Source organism: Tiliqua scincoides, chromosome 1, assembly GCF_035046505.1.
Source record: "Tiliqua scincoides isolate rTilSci1 chromosome 1, rTilSci1.hap2, whole genome shotgun sequence".
Taxonomy (NCBI): domain Eukaryota; kingdom Metazoa; phylum Chordata; class Lepidosauria; order Squamata; family Scincidae; genus Tiliqua; species Tiliqua scincoides.
The window spans coordinates 182,227,573-182,247,913 of NC_089821.1; the positions used below are offsets into that span (position 1 = coordinate 182,227,573).

A 20,341-nucleotide genomic window follows, 5' to 3' on the forward strand; every position below is an offset into this window, starting at 1 on the left:
GTTCGAGGAGAACAGAGCGGCTTCATGCCGCTCCAAACTCCCCGGGAGTGAGGGTAGGGATCCAGTGTAAGTGCTGGATCCCAGCCCCACCTCCTGCTCCCCCCACCTGCCCCCCGGGGCCACCCACCACCCACCCTCCCCCTGCCCAGAAACACCTCCCTCTGGCCTCCTCCTCGCCCACCCCAGAACCTTGCGTCGGCCCAGCTGGGCCAGCATAAGTCTTGCCGAGGAAGCCGGCGCAGTGGCTTGTGTCAACTTCCACAGGCCGGCGCACCTCTGAGCTCCGGCCCGGCTTCCCCCGAGGAAATGCTAATGTGCCTAACGACACATTTGCGACCCACCTGGGCTGGCAGAAGGGACTTGCACCGGCCCATGAGCGCCTCAGGATTGCACCCTAATAAGAATAATACCACATAGTACTTATGCAGTACTTACTCCATGTCTCTAGATTCTTCATGCACGTAACCATGGTAGCAGCAACTACGTAAAATGGTGGATCTGAAATTTTGTAGAAAGGTGCACACACACTTGTATTTTCTCACTTCTTCCCTTGCCCCTCATATCCCTGCATTTTTAACAATCAGCAACTGATAAATATTAATACTGACCTAATATGGATGCATTTCATTTTGATCAACTTAGCTTTTAAAAGTGCTAACTGTGTTGCAGAATATAGCTTATCTAATGGCTTATCTAGCCACTTTGGCCTGGTCTCTGTTCCTCAAGCAGGTGGGACCTTTTCTAAATGTTGTTTCTCTGTTATCGTCTGAACTGGCCGCTTGCTTGACAGACAAGTTTTAGCTTATCTCATTTTTTTAGTTTCTGAAGTTTACTGACTATTGAATGTTCTATTTACTAGGAGCTTAGTCCTAGGAAACATGTTTAAGATTGGGTGGTTGAGCTTTACAATTATAACAGATTTTTGCTGGTAAGGTAGTCAGGCTTTACTTAACTAATTTTTTTTATTTCATTCAGATTTGGATTGCTTTCCATTTACTGCTTATGAATTACATGCCAATGTTAAATTTAGTGTAAATTTGCTGTTTTGCCTTTGGAAAGAGTTGTGAGGGTACCAATGGAAAGTTAATTAAGGCATAAACTAACTTTCTTAGGTGTTGACCCATAACAGCTGGCAAAGAGCCAGTGTAAGTGTTTAATTGGGATCAAACATTTTGCTTTGGCGATCTAGAGCATTTTAAAAATAAATGTCATGTTGGTCGGTGACCATAATAAAGATTTGAAAATAAATGTCTAGAGAGATCTACAAAAATCCTGTAGAAAATAACTCATTTTTATCATGCATATATTCCCTGATGAAGCTTCTCAGAACTCTACCACCACCTAGGAAGCTTATTTACAATCAGGGACTGTCAGTACTGAAGGTAGTGCTTTCATTCTAATCTCAGCCCTTGTGTTTACAGTACAGCATTTGTGTTAGATTGAAGATAGCTTTAAGTAGGAAAAAATTCATACAAGCTAATTTTTCTTTTTGTTTAAGCTTTTGTTCACATTGCGGCAAATCAAGAACAAGACATTTCAGCTAAAGAAAATACGGAAAAGCAACTTGCCATGGATGAAATGGAGAACTTCAGTCTCACAGTCAACCCTTTAAGTGACAGAATTTCACTGCTGAGTACCAGCAGCGAAACTATTCCTTTGGCTGCATCTGATTTTGATCTTCCTGACCATCAGATAGAAATACTGCAGAGTTCTGATTCTGGCTGTTCTCAGTCATCTGTTGGAGATAACGTAAGCTATGAAGTGGAGACAGACGGTATGATTGCACCAGATGTTTCTCAGCATTTGAAGGGAGATTCACCAGATGAAATAGTCCAGCAAGTGGTCATTGATTTGATATGCAAGGTTGTTAGTGGATTGGGTGAAGATTCTGAACCAGTAAAACATTACCTGTATTCCGAAGATACCTCTACAAAATTAAATTCTTTGGATACTTCTGAAGAGGTGACTGAAATGGAAGATCCAAATATTCAAGACAGCCAGAGCAGTTTACTTAGCAATGACAGTTCTCAGCTGCTATCTGTCTCGACTGAAACGGGGCTTGAAAGCATATCCAATGAAATCTCCAGAAACAATTCCTCACCTTGCATCTCAGTGAGCCAGCAGACTCTCTCCGATCCAACGTTTGTAACAACAGAAGCAAAGACCAGGCAGAGAAGTCACAGTAGCATCCAGTTCAGCTTCAAAGGGAAAACACCAGAAAAAGTGTTAGAAAAAGAAACCATTGTGAAAGAGTCCAGTAAGCAGCCCGGAGCAAAGCCCAAAGTCAAACTCGCTAAAAGGAAGGATGAGGAGAAGAAGAAAGCTCAGGTTGAGAAGCTGAAACAAAGCAGTGTTTTCTTCAGCGATGGCCTTGACTTGGAAAACTGGTACAGCTGTGGCGAGGGGGAGATTTCAGAAATTGAGAGTGACGCCGGATCCCCGGGCATGCAGAAATCGCCCCATTTTAACATCCATCCTTTATACCAGCATGTGTTGTTGTATCTTCAGGTTTATGACTCTTCTAGGACTCTGTATGCTTTTTCTTCCATTAAATCCATCTTGAAAACAAACCCTTCTGCTTTTGTGAATGCTATCTCCACCACCAGTGTCAACAATGCCTACACTCCCCAGCTGTCCTTACTTCAGAACCTTCTGGCCCGACATCGCATATCTGTTATGGGCAAAGACTTCTACAGCCATATCCCAGTGGACTCAAACCACAATTTCCGAAGCTCCATGTATATAGAGATCCTCATTTCTTTGTGCTTATACTACATGCGGAGCCACTATCCAACCCATGTGAAAGTCTCCCCGCAGGACCTGATTGGCAATCGGAACATGCAGATGATGAGCATTGAAATTCTGATTCTTCTCTTTGCGGAGCTGGCAAAAGTGGTGGAAAGTTCCGCAAAAGGCTTCCCCAGCTTTATTTCAGACATGCTGTCCAAATGCAAAGTCCAAAAGGTGGTCCTGCACTGTTTGCTGTCCTCCATCTTCAGCGCCCAGAAGTGGCACAGTGAAAAAGTCGCCGGCAAAAATATAGTGGCCATTGAGGAAGGCTTCTCTGAAGACAGCCTCATTAACTTCTCAGAAGATGAAGCTGACAATGGTAGCACCCTCCAGTCACAGCTCTTAAAAGTCCTTCAGAGGCTCATTGTTCTGGAGCACAGAGTAATGACAGTGCCTGAGGAGAATGAGGCAGGGTTTGAGTTTGTCATAACTGACTTGGACCACATCAACCCCCAGCAGCCTATGGCTTCCCTTCAGTATTTACACTCCCAGCCAATAACCTCCCAAGGCATGTTTCTCTGTGCCGTCATAAGAGCATTACACCAGCACTGTGCCTGTAAAATGCATCCCCAGTGGATTGGCTTGATCACCGCTTCGCTGCCTTACATGGGGAAGGTGCTTCAAAGGGTGGTGGTTTCTGTGACCCTCCAGCTTTGCAGGAACTTGGATAACCTGATTCAGCAATACAGATATGAAACAGGGTTGTCTGACAGTAGGCATGTATCTCCACTCTCCCCTACACAGCAATTTTTATCTTTTTTATATTTAATTCCTTTTTTGCAGAATTGTGACAAATGTGGTGTTGTATTTTAGGCCCCTTTGGATGGCATCAGTCACTCCCCCGGATATGATGCTTACCCTTTTGGAAGGCATTACCACAGTTATTCACTACTGCTTGCTTGACCCATCTGCACAGTATCATCAGGTTAGCAAATAGAAGTATAATTGGCTGTGTTTCTGTTAAAGCATTCATATTTTTTAGGTTGGGAATTCATATTCAGCTGAATTCTAGGAATAGCAATATCTTGTGCTTTCAACTGTTAGGAACCACGACATGGATGAAAGCAAAAAAGGGTGCATGTCAGAGCATAGCCTGATTTAGCTTGTAAATGTATTTTGGCCTGTGAAAAGCCTAAACTATTTAACACGTGCAAATGCATGTGAAATCTAAAAAAACAGAAATAAGAATATTGACAAACATCACGGAAGGTTGGATGAGAGAGGAAAGCGCGTGGACAAAATTTGAAATATGGTTATAAATGAAGACTACTGAAAAAACCTAGCAAAGAAAGTTGAGTGAATGAAAGTAATGTTGTATGATTGTTTAGTTCTCACTAAGCGAGCTTTGTAAGCTGCTGCTTGATCTCTTCTAGCGACATATCATAAGCCTTTTCATTGGGTTGTTTCCCCACTTGAAAGCATTGCTTCTACACTGAGCCATAATTTTTGTTAACATTACTGAGATTGACTTTTTTCCCTTTGCTGGTACCAGCTTCTGGTTAATGTGGATCAGAAACACATGTTTGAAGCACGCAGTGGGATCTTGTCTATCCTTCACATGATCATGTCATCGGTGACTCTTCTGTGGAGTATCTTGCACCAGGCAGACTCCTCCGAAAAAACAACTGCTGCAGCTGCTGCCTCTGTTACCACTATTAATCTTGGATCAACAAAGGTCAGAGCATTCCTCAGTCAGTCCCCACCAACTTTCACTAATTTTCACTAACCATGTATGGACAACGGGGATCTCTAGAAATGCAGCAATTGCTATAACTAGTTTTATTCAAACTACATGCTAAACCATTTTTGGCACAAGCCATGGTTTCCAAAGCTGCTAAAACGATTATTTCTGATTCTGGTTTGCTGATGGATTGTAAACCATGGTTTGTTGTTTCAGCCATCACACCAAACCATAGTTAATTCAGCTGACGGTAGTTTAATTCTTTGGATGCATGTTTTGATATTAGGCATATTTTATATATTCCAGAATTTAAGACAGCAGATCCTCGAATTGTTGGGACCAATCTCCATGAATCATGGTGTTCATTTTATGGCAGCTATTGCGTTTGTGTGGAATGAGAGGAGGCAAAACAAAAACTCTTCACGGGCTAAGGTATATTAAACAAAGCAGCTATCTGGATACAGTTTAGTTGACAAGATTCCCATGTTAACGTCTTCTCAACCTGCTTAAATTGTCAAGTTGCAGATTGATGGGTAGGGTGCCAGATAAAACAGGTTTTGCTGCTCTGAGCAAACAAGCGGGCAGCCCGTCAACCCAGGGGGATTCATCAGGCAGACATACTAGAGACTCCATTTCCTGGATCCACATGTGACTATATTGCCTTGGCAGCAGGATGCTTTGCTAGAGTAGAAGCCGCTAGAGTAGGTATCTTTTTTAGTCCATTCCATTACCATTGCCAGTGCAAGCAGCTGCTGGAGATCTGGCTATAAAGGTCAATTCTTTCATAGCAAGTGTTTCTTTTCAAAAAAATGTACATCCTGTCTTTTTTTTTTTAAGTAATCCAAGCAGCAAACAGCAACACTAAAATGCAATAGGTTGCAGTTTTTAAAAAGTTCATAAAACAGAATCAACAAGCCAAAAATTGTGACTTGCAGCCTTAGGTCTCTTTTGAAATAGCTGAGGCTACTAAATGACATGGGTGTTTTGAAATGGCCAAAACTTGAAATGGTCTCATCTGCAATATGTGATGCCATTTTCCAGGTCATTCCTACTGCCAGTGAAGAACAGCTCCTGCTAGTGGAGTTGGTTCGTTCCATCAGCGTTATGAGAATAGAGACTGTCATGCAAACAGTGAAAGAAGTTCTAAAGCAACCCCCAGCAATAGCCAAGGACAAGGTATGGAAGCAATAATATTGCTGCGAGTTTTGTGATCCTTAAGCTTCCTGCTGCATCAGTCCATTTTAAGTCTTCAGATTTAGACGAGAGAGTTGGTAGTGGATGTATATTAATGTACTAATTCAATTATTAACGTAAACATAATATTTTTGAGAGTGTTGGAATGAAATCCAAAGATTTAGTATGATACGCTGCTCTTTGACTAGCAGTTCTGAATGAAAAAGATAGGTTCTTAAACTTTTGTATGCTTATTTTACACATTCATGCAACATCTTATAAAAGGGCCTAATCTGTTGGTGGTTAGTAGATTATAAATTGCCCATTGTTCATAAATGTTAGGGATAATGATAACCTACTGGTGAATTGATTGAAGTTCAGACACAACTTCCCTTATCACAGATGACAATAAATGGCTTTCTAGGCTTATGTTAAGGGCGAATTCTAAGGATAGATCTTGAAGAAAGACCTTAACATGCTTGCGCATTTTGCCACTCAGCTGTAGTAAATTGCCCTATCACATAATCATATTCTTGTTTAATTCAGCTGGCATTTATCTGATAAATTGTGGATTGACATTCACTTTTAGATCTTGAAAATAAATAACTTTTCTCTTTAATGACATAATGTTTGTTTTAAATCTTTGTAGAAGCACCTGTCCCTGGAAGTCTGCATGTTGCAGTTTTTCTTTGCATACATTCAGAGGTGAGACAGTGAGGTTGTGGGTAATTTCAATATGAAGAAGTGCTACAGTGATAACTCTCAGGATGCACTTGAGAGAGAGAGAGAGAGAGAGAGAAGAGATTTCCTCTTATGACCTTCCCTTTCTTGCAGAATTCCAGTATCCAACATAGTAGACAGCTGGGCCTCACTATTGCTTCTTCTGAAGGATTCCATACAACTTGGCCTTCCAGCTCCAGGGCAGTTTCTCATTCTTGGGTGAGCTGTTCTGTTTACACGTCAGTTTTTCCCTTTTGAAAAAATGTCTATATTTCTTTAATGAAAAAGTAATCTGTTTCTTGGACAAACAGTGATAAATAGGAAGTACCCAGAATGATAATGGAAGAAATATTAGTTTCTTTCCATTAGGAAACCATAGTGCCTCTTCACATTAAGCAAAGTTTTTGTCCTTTCTAAGTAGCTGATTTACAGAAACTGAAATCGCACAAATGTCACATAAAACCCAACCCATAATGTGACCCAAATGTCACATAAAACCCAACCGTCATGCAAAGTAATGATTTATTACATTGTATGGCAGTTTATCACCACAATCAATTTTTATACCAATTTTTGTTGGTATGAAATATATTACAGTCAGATTTGTACTGCGTTTGTTGTAATATGACCAGTGTCATCTTTTAGTATTTTCAGAATGTAAGTCATTTTTTTTAAGAATTAGTTGTCAGAAACTTCAGTAAGTTCATTGGTTGGAATCCAGTATAGATCATTGGGGCATGTTAGGTCCTCTTTGCACCTGAAAAGGCACTCTCCAAATTTGAGGGACACTTTGAAGTGGCCCCAGTTTTGACCTGCAATCAGAATGGGAAATTGGCCACATGCCAGTACACCTACAAAAGCTCTTGGGCAATGCAAAAGGGCCTCTTCAGACCGTAGCCCGTGCTGTTCCTTTGGTTTTAAGTATTCCTTCTCACTATTTTCTGCAAAACTTTATAGGAGCATTTTTGTAGCTAAGCCTAAGTGTGCATGATAAAGAATCACATATCCTTCCTCAGCCTTTTCCAGCACCCACTTCCTTCTCTTTCCACTTTGGTCTCCCTTGCGTCTCTTTTAGATTGTGAACCTTCAGGACAGGGAGTTGTCTGTTTTCTAACTCTCTATCATCATCATCATCATCATCATCATCAAAATGACAACACAGCTGATAATTATCATATACACACAAAAACCACAATATTTATCAGCTGGTAAATTCTCATCCACACAGACATTTGCCTGACGTCTAGGTGTAGATGAGGTACTGATGAAAGATGGACATTTTGCCAATTATGGAGGTCTTCTGTAATTCGACTGGTGTTATTGCCAGGGCGTCCAGTTGTGCAAAGTACTTAAATTGTGCTGACATTGTTCCTAGCGCGCCAGTTACTATCGGCAGCACTTTTACATGCTTCATCCAGATTCGTGTCAATTCTATGCATGAATTGTTGTGGTATTTGGTTATTTTCTCCTGTTCTTTCTCTAAAATTCGTGAGTCGCCAGGAATGGCGACATCTATGATTAACATGCACCTGGCTTCTATGATGGTAATATCTGGAGTATTGGCCTCCACGCGTCTGTCAGTCTGTATCCGAAAGTCCCAAAGGATTTTGACCTCTTCATTTTCTACTACTCTTTCTACCTGGTGTTGCCATGGTTTTTCTGACGCGGATATGCTGTACCGTTTACATTAGGCCCAGTGAACTAATTTAGCCACATTATTGTACCATTCTTTGTAATTGGTGTTGGCTATTTTGGGACATTCGTAAATGAGATTGCTTGTTTCGTCCCATTTTTTGCATAAGTGACATTTACTGTCATCGCTAGTGTCTTGAATTTTTGTCTTCATTACATTTGTTTGCAGAGCCTCTGGCAGCTTGTGCGGCTAGAATCAGTCCTTCAGTCTCCTTCTTGATGGTACCTGTTCTTAACCATGCCCAACTCAAACTGTTATTGCTCTTGCCTTCTATACCTTTAAGGAATTGTCTGTGTAATGACTTTTCTCTCCAGCCGTTGACCCGTTTTTCATATTCTTGCTTTTTGTACTCCTCTTTGCTTTCTGTAACTTTCATCAGATTTTCCAACCGAACTGCTTTTATCAACTTTTCCAAGCTTCTTGTGATATAGTCATTCAGTCCTCGCTTTTCCTCTTCTACTGTTTGTTTTATTTGCAAAAGCCCCCTGCCTCTGATCTTCCTCAGTAGGTACAGTCAGTCAACGTCACTTCTAGGATGCAGAGAGTGTTGAATGTTCATCAGTTTACAAGTTTTTCGGTCAAGAGTCTCAAGTTCATTTTGGGTCCATTCAACAATGCCAGCTGGATACCTAATCACTGGAATGGCCCATGTGTTTATTGCTTTTATGATGTTCCCAGTGTTCAGTTTTTATTTGAGCACTTTTCATACTCTCCTTAAGTATTCTCGCTGGGTCACATTTTTTACTCTTGAGTGTAGTATATTGTCACATTCAAGTATGCCAAGATATTTGTACTGGCCATCATGTGCAAGCGCTTTTATTATGTCACCGTTGGTGAGTTCGATACATTCCAGCTATTGTACTTTCCCACGTTGCAATGGCAATATTGCACATTTATCAAGTCCAGAATTCATCTGTATGTCCATACTGAAGTTCCACACCATATTCAACAAGGATTCGAGTTCAACAGGGCTTCTGGCATATAATTTCAAGCCATCCATGTACAGAAGGTGACTTATTTTTCTTGCCTGCACCAATATGTTATAACCCATTCCTAATGATGGTGGTGGTGGTGGTGGTTATTGTTATTGTTGTTAATAATAATAATAACAGTATATACCGCTTTTCAACAGAAAGTTCACAAAGTGGTTTACAGAGAAAAAGCAAATAACTAATGACTATAAAGCACAATGTACATACTTGGCACTATATAAACAATACTTACCTGTTTTTTCCCATAGTGTTTTAAACGAGTTTATTATGAAAAACCCAAACCTGGATAATAAGAAGGACCAGAGAGATCTTCAGGTATGAGTTCATATCCTCAATTACTCCATTCTGGGAGCTATTTCACAAAAAGTCAGTTGAAAGCACCACTCAGACTGCAGCATTTCGTTCAGCAGTTCTCTTTTTCAATCAGTGCTGTATCTTTATCCGAAACCCTTGTAGTTGCTGTTACTGGTTTGTTGTTCAGGGTCCTAATCTAGGATATCAACCGAAAGATGTACTCTGTGTGTTTTTGACTAGATCTAGCACTTTGAGCACTAACCTGACTCAGTGTTACTTCTGCAGTATGTAATCCCTACGCAGTGGATCACATTCTTCAGAAAAAGTAGCTGTGCTGTGGACTTCCCCCCACTTTACCAGAGCCTTTTCCAGGGAAAGGAAATGTCCTTCTTCTATTAATGCCGGCAACTGCTGCTAAGGAAATGTGGCCCTCCATTCCTGCTCTGTGGAAGGAGAGAGACGGTACAATGAAGAGTCAGGCTGTCAATTGCACCTCATTTTGTCTAGAAAGCTGTGGCTGGGCTTGTACAATTTCAGGTTTTGCAAGAAAAGCAACACACTTTTCACTTACTATTGGTGGTTTCTTTTTTTCCCCATCAGGATGTAACCCACAAGATAGTAGATGCAATTGGGGCAATTGCTGGCTCATCCTTGGAACAAACGACATGGCTGAGGCGAAATTTAGAGGTCAAGCCTTCCCCCAAGATAATGGTTGATGGAAACAACTTGGAGTCTGATGTTGAAGGTGATTTGTTGCCCTCCATCCAGAATACTTCATCAGCATTAGATATTGCTTTCATTGATGTTTGCAGTAAAATAGAATTTCAGTATTTTATGTTAACTCTGGCAGATCCAGCTAGGGACAGTAAACTTCTGCATGTATGTCTTTAGCTACATGGCATTTAAGGGATGAGTCATAGCACGATGGGGGGGAATACCTGCTTTGCATGCATGTAGTTCCAGGTTCAGTCCCTCCTGTGTGTCCAGGTAGAGCTAGGAAAGAACCCTCTCTGGAACCTGGTAGAACCATTGCCATTCATTGTAGATAATATTGAGCTGGATGGACCAGCGGCTTGTCTCCATATAGGGCAGCTTCATGCATTCATTAGGAACAACATTTGCAAATGTGGCCTTGCAGCCTGCATTCCAGGCAAACTTGATGTATAGCACATTTTAAAATCTGTGGTTTCTCAAATATGGCTTCAGAGAATGGATACAAAATATGCAAGTTTTAAAAAGATGTTTCTCTTCATCTTTGGTTTGATTTTTGTTTTTAGATATGTTATCTCCAGCTATGGAAGCATCAAGCATCACTCCATCGGTTTTTAGTGTTCATGCCTTAACACTGTTATCTGAGGTACGTTTTTCCTTCAGATAAACTCCATCCACTAGTTCTGGGGTTATTTCCGTTTGGAACTAGAGGGCCCTCCTGATAAAGAGAGAAGTCTTGTCATCAGTTGGCGTTCTGAGATTACTGTGACTATTGTGCAAAATAATTCCTTGATAGTATTGTAGACGTGAGATTGTCATCTCAGAACTTTTTTCCTGCTGTCTCTTCTGTTTGTGATCAGAGTTGGCTTATTTTCTCTCACTGTGTTTTGCCTTTTCTATTGTTGGGACTTGATGATTGATTTTTCCTTGATTGATTGGTTGATTGTACCTGGAGAAGAAATAGGCCTCATCATGTATCTGATGTTACAGGTTCTAGTCCATGAAAACTGAACTACATTAAATATGTTAGTTTTTAAGGTGTCACAAGATTCTCTTAGCTGCTTTGGGTCCAGATCAATGGTCGCTTTATGCATGCAGCAGATATAAAATTGTTTCCTCCTGTTGACAGGAGAATGAGTTAAAATTGTCAGCATGCACTGGGGGTATAATAAAATAACGATTCGGTTTAGATAAGATACAGATACATGGAAGAAAGGTTGTTGAATAATGTACAGGCCTGCCCCCTTATCCTTGGGGGTTCCATTCCAGAACCCCCCATGGATATGAGTGAATTCCTGTCCCCAAGGGCTGCCCCCCCCCCAAAGGCAAAGGGAACCCTTCAGGGCTTCCCCGGACCTCCCTGTGCCTTATAAGGCATTAAAAATGTTGCTTTCTGCTTCTCCATGAAACTGAAAGTTGTGTTATTTCTGCAGCAGAGCTCATTCTGAGTTCGGCAGAGGCCAAGGACAGACATCCTAGGCCTCTGCTGAGCTCAGAAGCCCCTCTGGAGGTGAGGGGAGCGGAGGGCCACATGCTGGAGCAGGTGGACCTGATCTGCAGATTTGGGATCTGTGGATATGAGGGCCCCCTGTATTTCTAACATTTTAAACATAATTAACATAACTGGGAATTATTCCTTTAAGGGTCCAAACCTATGCAACTTTCCAGTACTGATGTAGCTGTGTCAGCAGGGTGTCTGCTGCATCCTGTGGCAGGGGTGCAGTCCTGGAGGCCTCAAAGGAAAGGAATGTTTGTTCTCTTACCTTGGGGCTGCATTGTGCATTGGAAAATTGGATATGGTTTTGCCCTGAGTAATTTTTAGCTAACAAATTGATCCTTCAAGTTGTATGGGCTGTTAAGGACAAAGTTTGTAAGAAAAATAGTTTGGAACCTTTTTTCCCCTCTCTCTTGCAGGTTTTGGCTCATCTTTTGGACATGGTTTTCTATAGTGATGAAAAAGAGAGAGTTATTCCACTGCTTGTAAATATAATGCACTATGTTGTGCCTTACCTTCGCAATCACAGGTACTGCCCCAGTTTTGTTCACAATTTAGCTTAACTGTAACAAACTGTTTCTTTTCTTGTCCAGCTATTACACTAGCCAAAATGAGCTCCTACCACTGCACCTCAGTACAGATAGGACTACAATCTGTAGTTTTTATTAGGTACAGGCTTGCTGTTTTTAAAATCAGCCTTCTTTCTTGTAAGACATTTCACATGTTACTAGACAAGAGGCTTAAGGCTGTGATATGACCAAGGAGTACAACTACTCTGTGCTTTTTCACAGTAAGAGTGTTTGTAATGTCACAGCAAACTGCTACCAAGGGCTTCACCACCCAAAAGGTCCCTTAACCCATTTCAATGTGAGTGTGATGTGGTACTTCTCAGTGGCATGATGTTATCTCCTGCACATGCAAGGCGCTAGGAACTCTCCCTGTCCCACTGCAGCCCCTCACATATATCCCACATTCATCAAGAGTCTTCTGACACCCAGGAGAAACTTGCCAAGAGGTTGCAGACGAGAGAGGTGGAGAAGGAAAGATCCCTTGGCCTGATCCAGCATTATGTTCTTACAATCTTCTCCTTCTTAGGAGAGTTTCATTCCACTCACTTATGTCTGTTTCCAACGCTGTTTATTTCAATGGAGGCATCAGGCCACCACATGGTATACTTACAGCTGGCCCTCTTGAGTGGATGGAGAAACGCTTGTAGGTAGGAAAATACCAGGTGTGAACTGGAACAGGTAAGGTTTAAAAAAAGAGAGAGCATAGGACAAAAGTAGTTCATCCCTTGATTTTGAAAATAAGGCAACAGTATTCTTTCTCATTCAGTAATTAACACTGCTAATGGTTGTAGCAAGAAAAATATTTCCCAAAGCTGATAGCACAATCCTGTACATGTCTTTTCAGAAGTAACTTTCATTATGTTCAATGGGGACTTATCCCAGGAAGGTGTGGGATAAGCCTGAGAGAGCCTGAGTCTCTCTCAGAGCTACTTCAGTGAATATGGAACACTCACATAAATCAAAATCTTAAGTCCTCTCCTAGAACCATAGAAATAATCTTGTTCTAAAGACATGCCAGGATCCAGTGAACCCTATGCACAAGTGGAGTTTGTGCATACACTTTGCACATTAATAGAGGGAAATGGTGACTCTCACTTCCAGTGTCATCCCCTGCATAATGTCAAATTCTACTCCAGATGTTTTCCCTGATCTTAAGAAATAGTTTTTAAAGTTTCAAGGTACAGCAGCCCTTTGGATCACAGATGGAATCACTTGCAATTTTTTTTTTAGCTGTGACGTTTTAATGTTTTAATTCCATATTTTAAACCATGTCTGATTTGTCTGTTTTCTTCCAGTGCCCATAATGCTCCCAGTTACAGAGCCTGCGTTCAGCTGTTGAGCAGTTTGAGTGGATACCAGTACACTAGGAGAGCGTGGAAAAAGGAAGCCTTTGACCTCTTCATGGATTCCAGTTTCTTTCAGATGGATGCTTCCTGTGTTAATCAGTACGATTTCTTCTTGCTTCTTAGCACCCAGCAATTAAGATTTAAATTATTTATTTAAAAGATTTACATACTGGCACCCTCCCATATTATAAGTGGAAATAAAATACCATGCTTTTCTAATGATGATTGCTTTTCTTTTAGTTGGAGAGCAATTATGGATAATTTGATGACCCATGACAAAACCACATTTAGAGATTTGATGAGTAAGTTCTTGCTTTTATTCTTTGTATATGACTACCAGTCACATGCTAATCATTCTGCTAATTTTAGCAGTGTTGACAGTGCAAAGGCTGGTAATTCTAATGAGAGCACACTGGTCCAAGTCAGAGCTGCAGCAGGCAAGGATCTGTTGTGATCACCCTTGGTAGCATGGTGGGGCAAGAGGAAGGAAGGTAGCTTTGGTATGATAAAGCCTTGTTGTGAAGTGCAAGGCATAATGCACTGCTCCACTGCCCAGGACAGTGATGTCACGATATCATGTGATGTCGTGATGTAACTTTCAGGTTCTCCCTGGAAGAGGGAGCACTTGCTTTCATGTCTTCGCATTCCTGTTTGCTGTGGAGACTCCCCTTTGAAGGAGAAGGAATGGGGGGTGTGAAGCCACCAGCCCCTACTCTGAAACTAGGGCAGAGCCTGAGAGACAGTCATGTGCGTAGCACCCTTGGCATAACATCTGGGGCAGGTGTCCCTCAGGCTCTGCCCTAGTTATGCCTCTGTGCCTTGGGGTGGGGAAAGCAGAATGTTCCATATTTAGAAGTCTAATATATCCAGTTGTAAGTTAACTCTTTTAATTAGTATTTATGTGCAGGTAAATTAATATTTTAACTGTTCCTTTCTGCTCCCCCCTCCCCAGATTTTGGAGATGGGAAAACCACATTTATTACTAGTGTGCCAATTTTCAACTGGTCTGTGATGTGTGAAAGGCTGCATGTCCACACAGCCAAGAGTTTGGTGCACCTGTTTTTTAAAGAAATGTGCTAGAAACAACTGAAGATGTTGAGAGCAAAAATCTAGAATTTGCTGCAGTGATTGCCAAAGAACTCATGGGTGTTGGTGCTGGTTGCTTTCAAGTAGTTTGTCTCACAGAATAAGGATGGGAAATGCAAGCAAGCATGCCATTGACTCTTTAAGTATTTGATTCTTAAGGGAGAGAACATAAGAACATAAGAACAGCCCCACTGGATCAGGCCATAGGCCCATCTAGTCCAGCTTCCTGTATCTCACAGCGGCCCACCAAATGCCCCAGGGAGCACACCAGATAACAAGAGAGCCTTGCAATGTGCATTCCATTTGTCATGCACATGCAAAGCGAAGTCACTGACTTGATGCATTTCATTGCAGTGACTTTAATAACATCCTTTATGTGCTACTCTTAGTTAATGTGGTTGTCTTCGTTGCCCAATTGTCCCACAGCTCGTGTGGCTGTCGCTCAGAGCAGTTCGCTCAATCTGTTTGCTAATCGGGATGTCGAGCTGGAACAGCGTGCTATGCTGCTGAAAAGGCTGGCCTTTGCCATTTTTAGCAGTGAAGTGGACCAGTACCAAAAATACCTTCCAGATATACAAGGTACATAACATCCTTATTCTTCCTTTTGAAAAAATTAGCACAGGTATCCTCTGAGTGCATATCCTCCAAAGTGCATACCCTTTGGAGTCCCTGACTGACTCAGGTTGCCATTTAAATCAGTAGTTGAACTTCTAGACACACAAAGGTGACAAAAATGGTCTGCCAATGGCTGGGTTATACAGGTGACTTGTATGGCCTGCATGATGTTTCGTGGCACACACTGGGAACTGTTTGCTTGAAAAACCAACACTTAGGCTCTCTAGTGACTAGAATGTATTTCACTTCATACAGATAGACATATTGAGATTAGTGAGATATTATTTTATTTTGAACAAACTTTAAAAGTTACAGGTTGCCTATTCTTGTTAATAGGTGTTTTAGGAGATTAGTGTTTGTAAGGAGTACCTCTTAGTATGAGATTACATGCCATATAAACAGCTATGGACATCTGTTCCTTCTTTGTCAGAAAGCTCTGAGATGACTTGATCAGCCGCATCAGCAAGGTGTCATACAAAAAGTCCTCCATGTACATTCATAGCCTCTGCTGCTTATAGTGCATGTTGCCCAGATATCTCAGAATGTTAAGTCAATGGTTTCCCCATTGGCCTAGTCAACTGCGTGAACTCAAATAAACAAGTAGCTGTAGTTGAAGTGCTAGTTCTTCAGCGATCCAAATATTATCTGCAGCAGAGACTGTTATGTTGCTTTATATTATTAGAAGATAACTTATCTGATAAAAATTAAACTTTGAGAAAAGAATGAGAAAATTACACCCCCAAAATCAGTATTTTTCAAAACATTGCTGACACTTTTGTGTCACTTTGGATCATTTTTCATGTAAGTCTGTTCTATTAAAAGTAATTTGTGATGTTGAAAATCTGCTTGCTTATATTAATGCTAACATCGGTTGAAATTGAACAAGGATATAATGATGGAAGGAATAAACTAATTAGCAGTATTTTGAACTGACAGGATCTTGTTGACTTTGACTTTCAGAAAGACTGGTGGAAAGTCTCCGCTTGCCCCAGGTGCCCACCCTTCACTCCCAAGTGTTCCTGTTTTTCAGAGTCTTGCTCTTAAGAATGTCTCCACAGCATCTTACCTCACTTTGGCCTACCATGATCACAGAATTGGTGAGTTGTAGTTGGCATTCATGACTTGAACCACTTGTAGGCAGTGTTCCCTGTAAATTTACAGGGAGCACGCAGAGCCCCATGGACCTGTAATGAGGCAGTTCCAGGGCATTTGATGATGATGTCGTTGCCAAGCTCCAGAGCAGTGTGGCAGAACCTGCTTGAAGCTTCAAATCCAGCAGCACAGCTGGGCATTTTAGAGCGAAGGTTGCTTGTAGAAAAATGTTTCAGAAAAGAGCAAAGAATTTCAGAATATCTATATATGCTGCTCCTAAATGTAGTGGATTCCAAGTAAGCTAAAGATGGCCTTTGTTACAGAGGGAAGAATTATGTGCTTCCGAAGTCAAAGACATTTAAGCAACAGGGAATGTTGGCAATTTTTTGTCTTGATGTGCAACTACTATTGCTGCTTGCTTGACGTTTTAGTCTCATATGTTTTATGTTATCTGCTTACACTGGGACTTGGCTCTCAATTTTTTCACAATATTTTGCCTTCTTTCTCTGCTCTGGTTTACCTTGCACACTACTTTGGTGTGCTTAAATGTCAAAGAAGCTACTAACCTTTGGCATTGTACACAGCTGTGAATGTCTGAGTGTGGGCTTCTGTTACAGCTTCAGCAGAAACTGTGACAATCTCAAAATGTCCTTTTTCATGAAAAGGACAGGTTGCTAGCCCTCATCTTTCCAGAGGAAATTCAAAATATTTGGAGACAAGAGATTGTGTCATGCGTTCAGGGAGCAAAATAGGAGAGAGGTTTTCCTTCACTCACTAGAACTCTCAGCCCCCATATCACCTCTCCCTATATGAATGTGTTCTCCTAGGATTGTATAAGTTCCAGCTATACTTCCACAAACTCTCAGAAGCTTAAAAAAGTGCAATTAGAATATAAAGATTAATGAATACAAAATTCTGCCTTCCTTTAATTCCAGGTATAACTTTTGATACCTAATAAAATGAAGCAAATATTCCCTTTATGAAAGAAACCTTGTTAGCAATCTGAATTTTATGTATTTCTTTCCGTCCTCTTGCACTGCTGGGGTTGACCATTTCAGCGGCAATAGGTTTCCAGAGCTGTATTATGTCTGCATCATAATATGCATATTATGCAAGTGATGATGTGAAAGCCTGGAAGGAAAGTGTGTCCATTCAGATGTCCCCAGTTAACACTTGTGTCACATGAAATGAGAACACCAGTTGTATACTGTGAAGCTTTTTATCAGCTTGTCTTCACAGAGCAAGAAGACCAGATAAGACAGTTTACAGTTTCTGCAGCTGAATTATAAATAGCACACTACACAGGATAGTAAAAAGGGAAGCAGTCTCCACCCTATTGCAATGGTGTGTGAAGTGGAGATGAGAGCAGATTGTTGGTATGGGAGTTGACTTTTCTGTCTCTGCCTTGTGGGTTCTTTAGCTATGTTCCCTTGGCCTTCAGGATCCAATAAAAATTGGACTCTGTATGCCCATTTATAAAAAGTATGTTCACAAACATGTAGCATTTTGATCTCCAGGTTCAGGTATTTTTACTAATGGAGCAGGAACTCACAGCTGATGAAGATATCTCCAGGTAAGTCCACTTCTGTTTGCACATTTATTCTAGTGCATCAGTTCCTGAAATGTTGTTGGGTGAATCCTGATTTGTTCTACATGAGCATTACTCCAACTTCATTTGGAAGAGCCTTTTTTAATCTGTCTTTGAAAGTAGGAGCATAATGTGGACAAATAATAAGCCACAGTAATGAAAATTACTCATTCTATTTACTCTGTAGCTACTTCGTCATCTTGCATCTTGCTTCCAGTTCAATTGCATCTTCTCATAAAAAATCAAATTCCTCAAAGTCTTCCAGTTAGTTAGTTAGTTAGTTAGTTAGTTAGTTAGTTAGTTAGTTAGTTAGTTAGTTAGTTACCACAAAAAAGTAAATAAATTGGGAAGTAGTTATGGTTATTACTTGGATTACATGTGCGGTTATTACATGGCTAACATACATACCATTGCATACTTATTTTTCTTTTCCCATGGCACAGTCATGCAGATTGTGTGCCCATCTCTAACTGCTGTGTAATCTTAGACATGCATGCAGGATTGAATGGGGCAGGCTTCTGAAATGGCAAGATAGAGTTGGCTTCATATTATTATATGGCTAATCATGTATCATAAATTTTTAAAGAAAAGGCTATCTTCTCTAAATTGTCTGTATTGATTTGTAAAGTGTGGAGTTAACAAATATTTTTATTTCACTAAGATTAATCTAGAATTATTTATTGTAGAACTGCAGGCCCATCTGTTGCCGGCTTGGAAACTACATACACAGGAGGCAATGGATTCTCTACATCCTACAATAGCCAGCGATGGTTGAACCTTTATTTGTCAGCTTGTAAATTTCTGGATTTAGCCCTGGCATTGCCCTCTGAAAATCTTCCTCAGTTTCAGATGTAAGTAAACTGGTCAAACAAAAATGTCAATGAGCTGTAGGTAAAGTTTCTTGTACTACTGTTTGAGGGGCATGTCTTTATGCTCAGGGAAGGAGTTTTCTCCTTCCTGGAGGGGGGTGGGTGTCACAGCTCATTTGTAAAGCACCTCCATTGCATTGAAATAGCCTCAGGTTCAATCTTCAGTTGAGCTGGAAAAGATCCACGTCTGACATCTAGGATAGTCATTAACGAATTAAATAAATAATTTGAAAAAATTTAACCCACCTTTTCCAGGCCGAAGCAAATTCACAATGCAGCGTACAGAATTCCATCAAATAATAAACGTACAATATATAAAACAGATAAATAAAATATTTAATAAAAACTAGTGAGGGATGGCTATTTAGACCAAAGTAAAGTAGCAAAACAAACACCATATATAAAGGCGCAAGGGGGCAGATACCAACCCATCATCCAAATTCTTGATGAAAAAAAAAGGTTTTGAGCCTCCACCAAAAAGCCATGATGGAGAGGGTTGCTCTTAATTTCCCAGCAGGAAATTCCATAATTGTGATGCCACTACAGAGAAGGCTCTCCCTTATGCCGCCATCCCTCTAACTTGGGACGGAGGCGGCACTTACAGGAGAGACCCCCTCAGATTGACCTAAGAGGGTGGACCGGAATGTATCAGAGAAGGCAGTCCCTCAGATAAACTGGTCCCAAATCATGAAGGGCCCGGAAATGGTTATTCAATATAGTCGCTGAAGCAGCAATCATACTTGAGTCAAACCACCTAGCTCCAGAAACCACCTGCATTTTACCACTGCATTTTGCACTATCTTCAGTTTCTGATCAGTCTTCAAGGGCAGCCACACATAGCGTGTGATGCAGTAATCCAGTCTTGAAGTCACTATGGCATGGAACTGTGGTCTGTGATCAGGTCCAAGTCACTCAAGTACAGCCGCAGCTGGTGTACCAGCTGAAGCTGGGCAAAAACACTCTTAGCTGTTGCTGCCACCTGACTCTCCAAGGACAACTATGAGTCCAGCAGAACTCCTGTTGTGCACCCATTCCTGCAGGGGGAGTACAACCCCATTCAGAGTAAGCAGATAGCTTGGTACCTGCATCAGACTTCCTGATGAAGAGAACCTCTGCCTTTCAGAGTAAGATGGCTGCATACGTTATTCCTAACATGTGTTATGGATGATTGCTGTATTATTTGCATATTAATATGTTAGCATGTTGTACATGCAACTGGAATTTCAGTTATGAGTTTATTATGTGCTTCATTAACAGGTATCGGTGGGCCTTTATTCCAGAAGCTTCAGATGATTCAGGGTTAGAGGTACGAAGGCAAGGCACACATCAAAGGGAATTCAAACCATACGTGCTGCGATTAGCAAAACTGCTGCGAAAAAGAGCAAAGGTATTTTCCATGCCTCTTTCTATATGCTGTACTTTAGATGTGTAATTCCCACTGTTCACATTGCTATAATGTAAGTGTACATTGGTACATATAATGCTGAGGTTCCCAAACTGTGCATTGTGACACCCTGGGGTGTTGTGAGGCATTCGCTGGAGCATTAGAGGCTGGGCCAGCAAGACCATGTTCAACACCTGCTAACAATAGGAAGCTTGGCGCAGCAGGCAGAGGTCCTGCATATGG

The 20,341-nt window shown here is 41.1% G+C and overlaps 1 protein-coding gene across 5 annotated transcripts in view; it reads left to right on the top strand.

Annotated features, from left to right (window-relative positions):
- DOP1A (DOP1 leucine zipper like protein A) overlaps positions 1 to 20,341 on the top strand; it is a 73,391-nt gene that overhangs the window by 48,730 nt on the left and 4,320 nt on the right. For all 5 annotated transcript variants that reach the window (XM_066612473.1, XM_066612472.1, XM_066612476.1 and 2 more), the window contains 18 exons: positions 1,499 to 3,506; positions 3,604 to 3,715; positions 4,283 to 4,465; positions 4,778 to 4,903; positions 5,513 to 5,647; positions 6,294 to 6,349; positions 6,479 to 6,583; positions 9,298 to 9,364; positions 9,944 to 10,088; positions 10,621 to 10,700; positions 11,969 to 12,078; positions 13,414 to 13,563; positions 13,705 to 13,766; positions 14,977 to 15,129; positions 16,126 to 16,262; positions 17,775 to 17,830; positions 18,532 to 18,696; positions 19,972 to 20,101. In XM_066612473.1, coding sequence (XP_066468570.1) covers positions 1,499 to 3,506; positions 3,604 to 3,715; positions 4,283 to 4,465; positions 4,778 to 4,903; positions 5,513 to 5,647; positions 6,294 to 6,349; positions 6,479 to 6,583; positions 9,298 to 9,364; positions 9,944 to 10,088; positions 10,621 to 10,700; positions 11,969 to 12,078; positions 13,414 to 13,563; positions 13,705 to 13,766; positions 14,977 to 15,129; positions 16,126 to 16,262; positions 17,775 to 17,830; positions 18,532 to 18,696; positions 19,972 to 20,101 — 3,980 coding nt within the window. The remainder of the gene's footprint in view (positions 1 to 1,498; positions 3,507 to 3,603; positions 3,716 to 4,282; positions 4,466 to 4,777; positions 4,904 to 5,512; positions 5,648 to 6,293; positions 6,350 to 6,478; positions 6,584 to 9,297; positions 9,365 to 9,943; positions 10,089 to 10,620; positions 10,701 to 11,968; positions 12,079 to 13,413; positions 13,564 to 13,704; positions 13,767 to 14,976; positions 15,130 to 16,125; positions 16,263 to 17,774; positions 17,831 to 18,531; positions 18,697 to 19,971; positions 20,102 to 20,341) is intronic.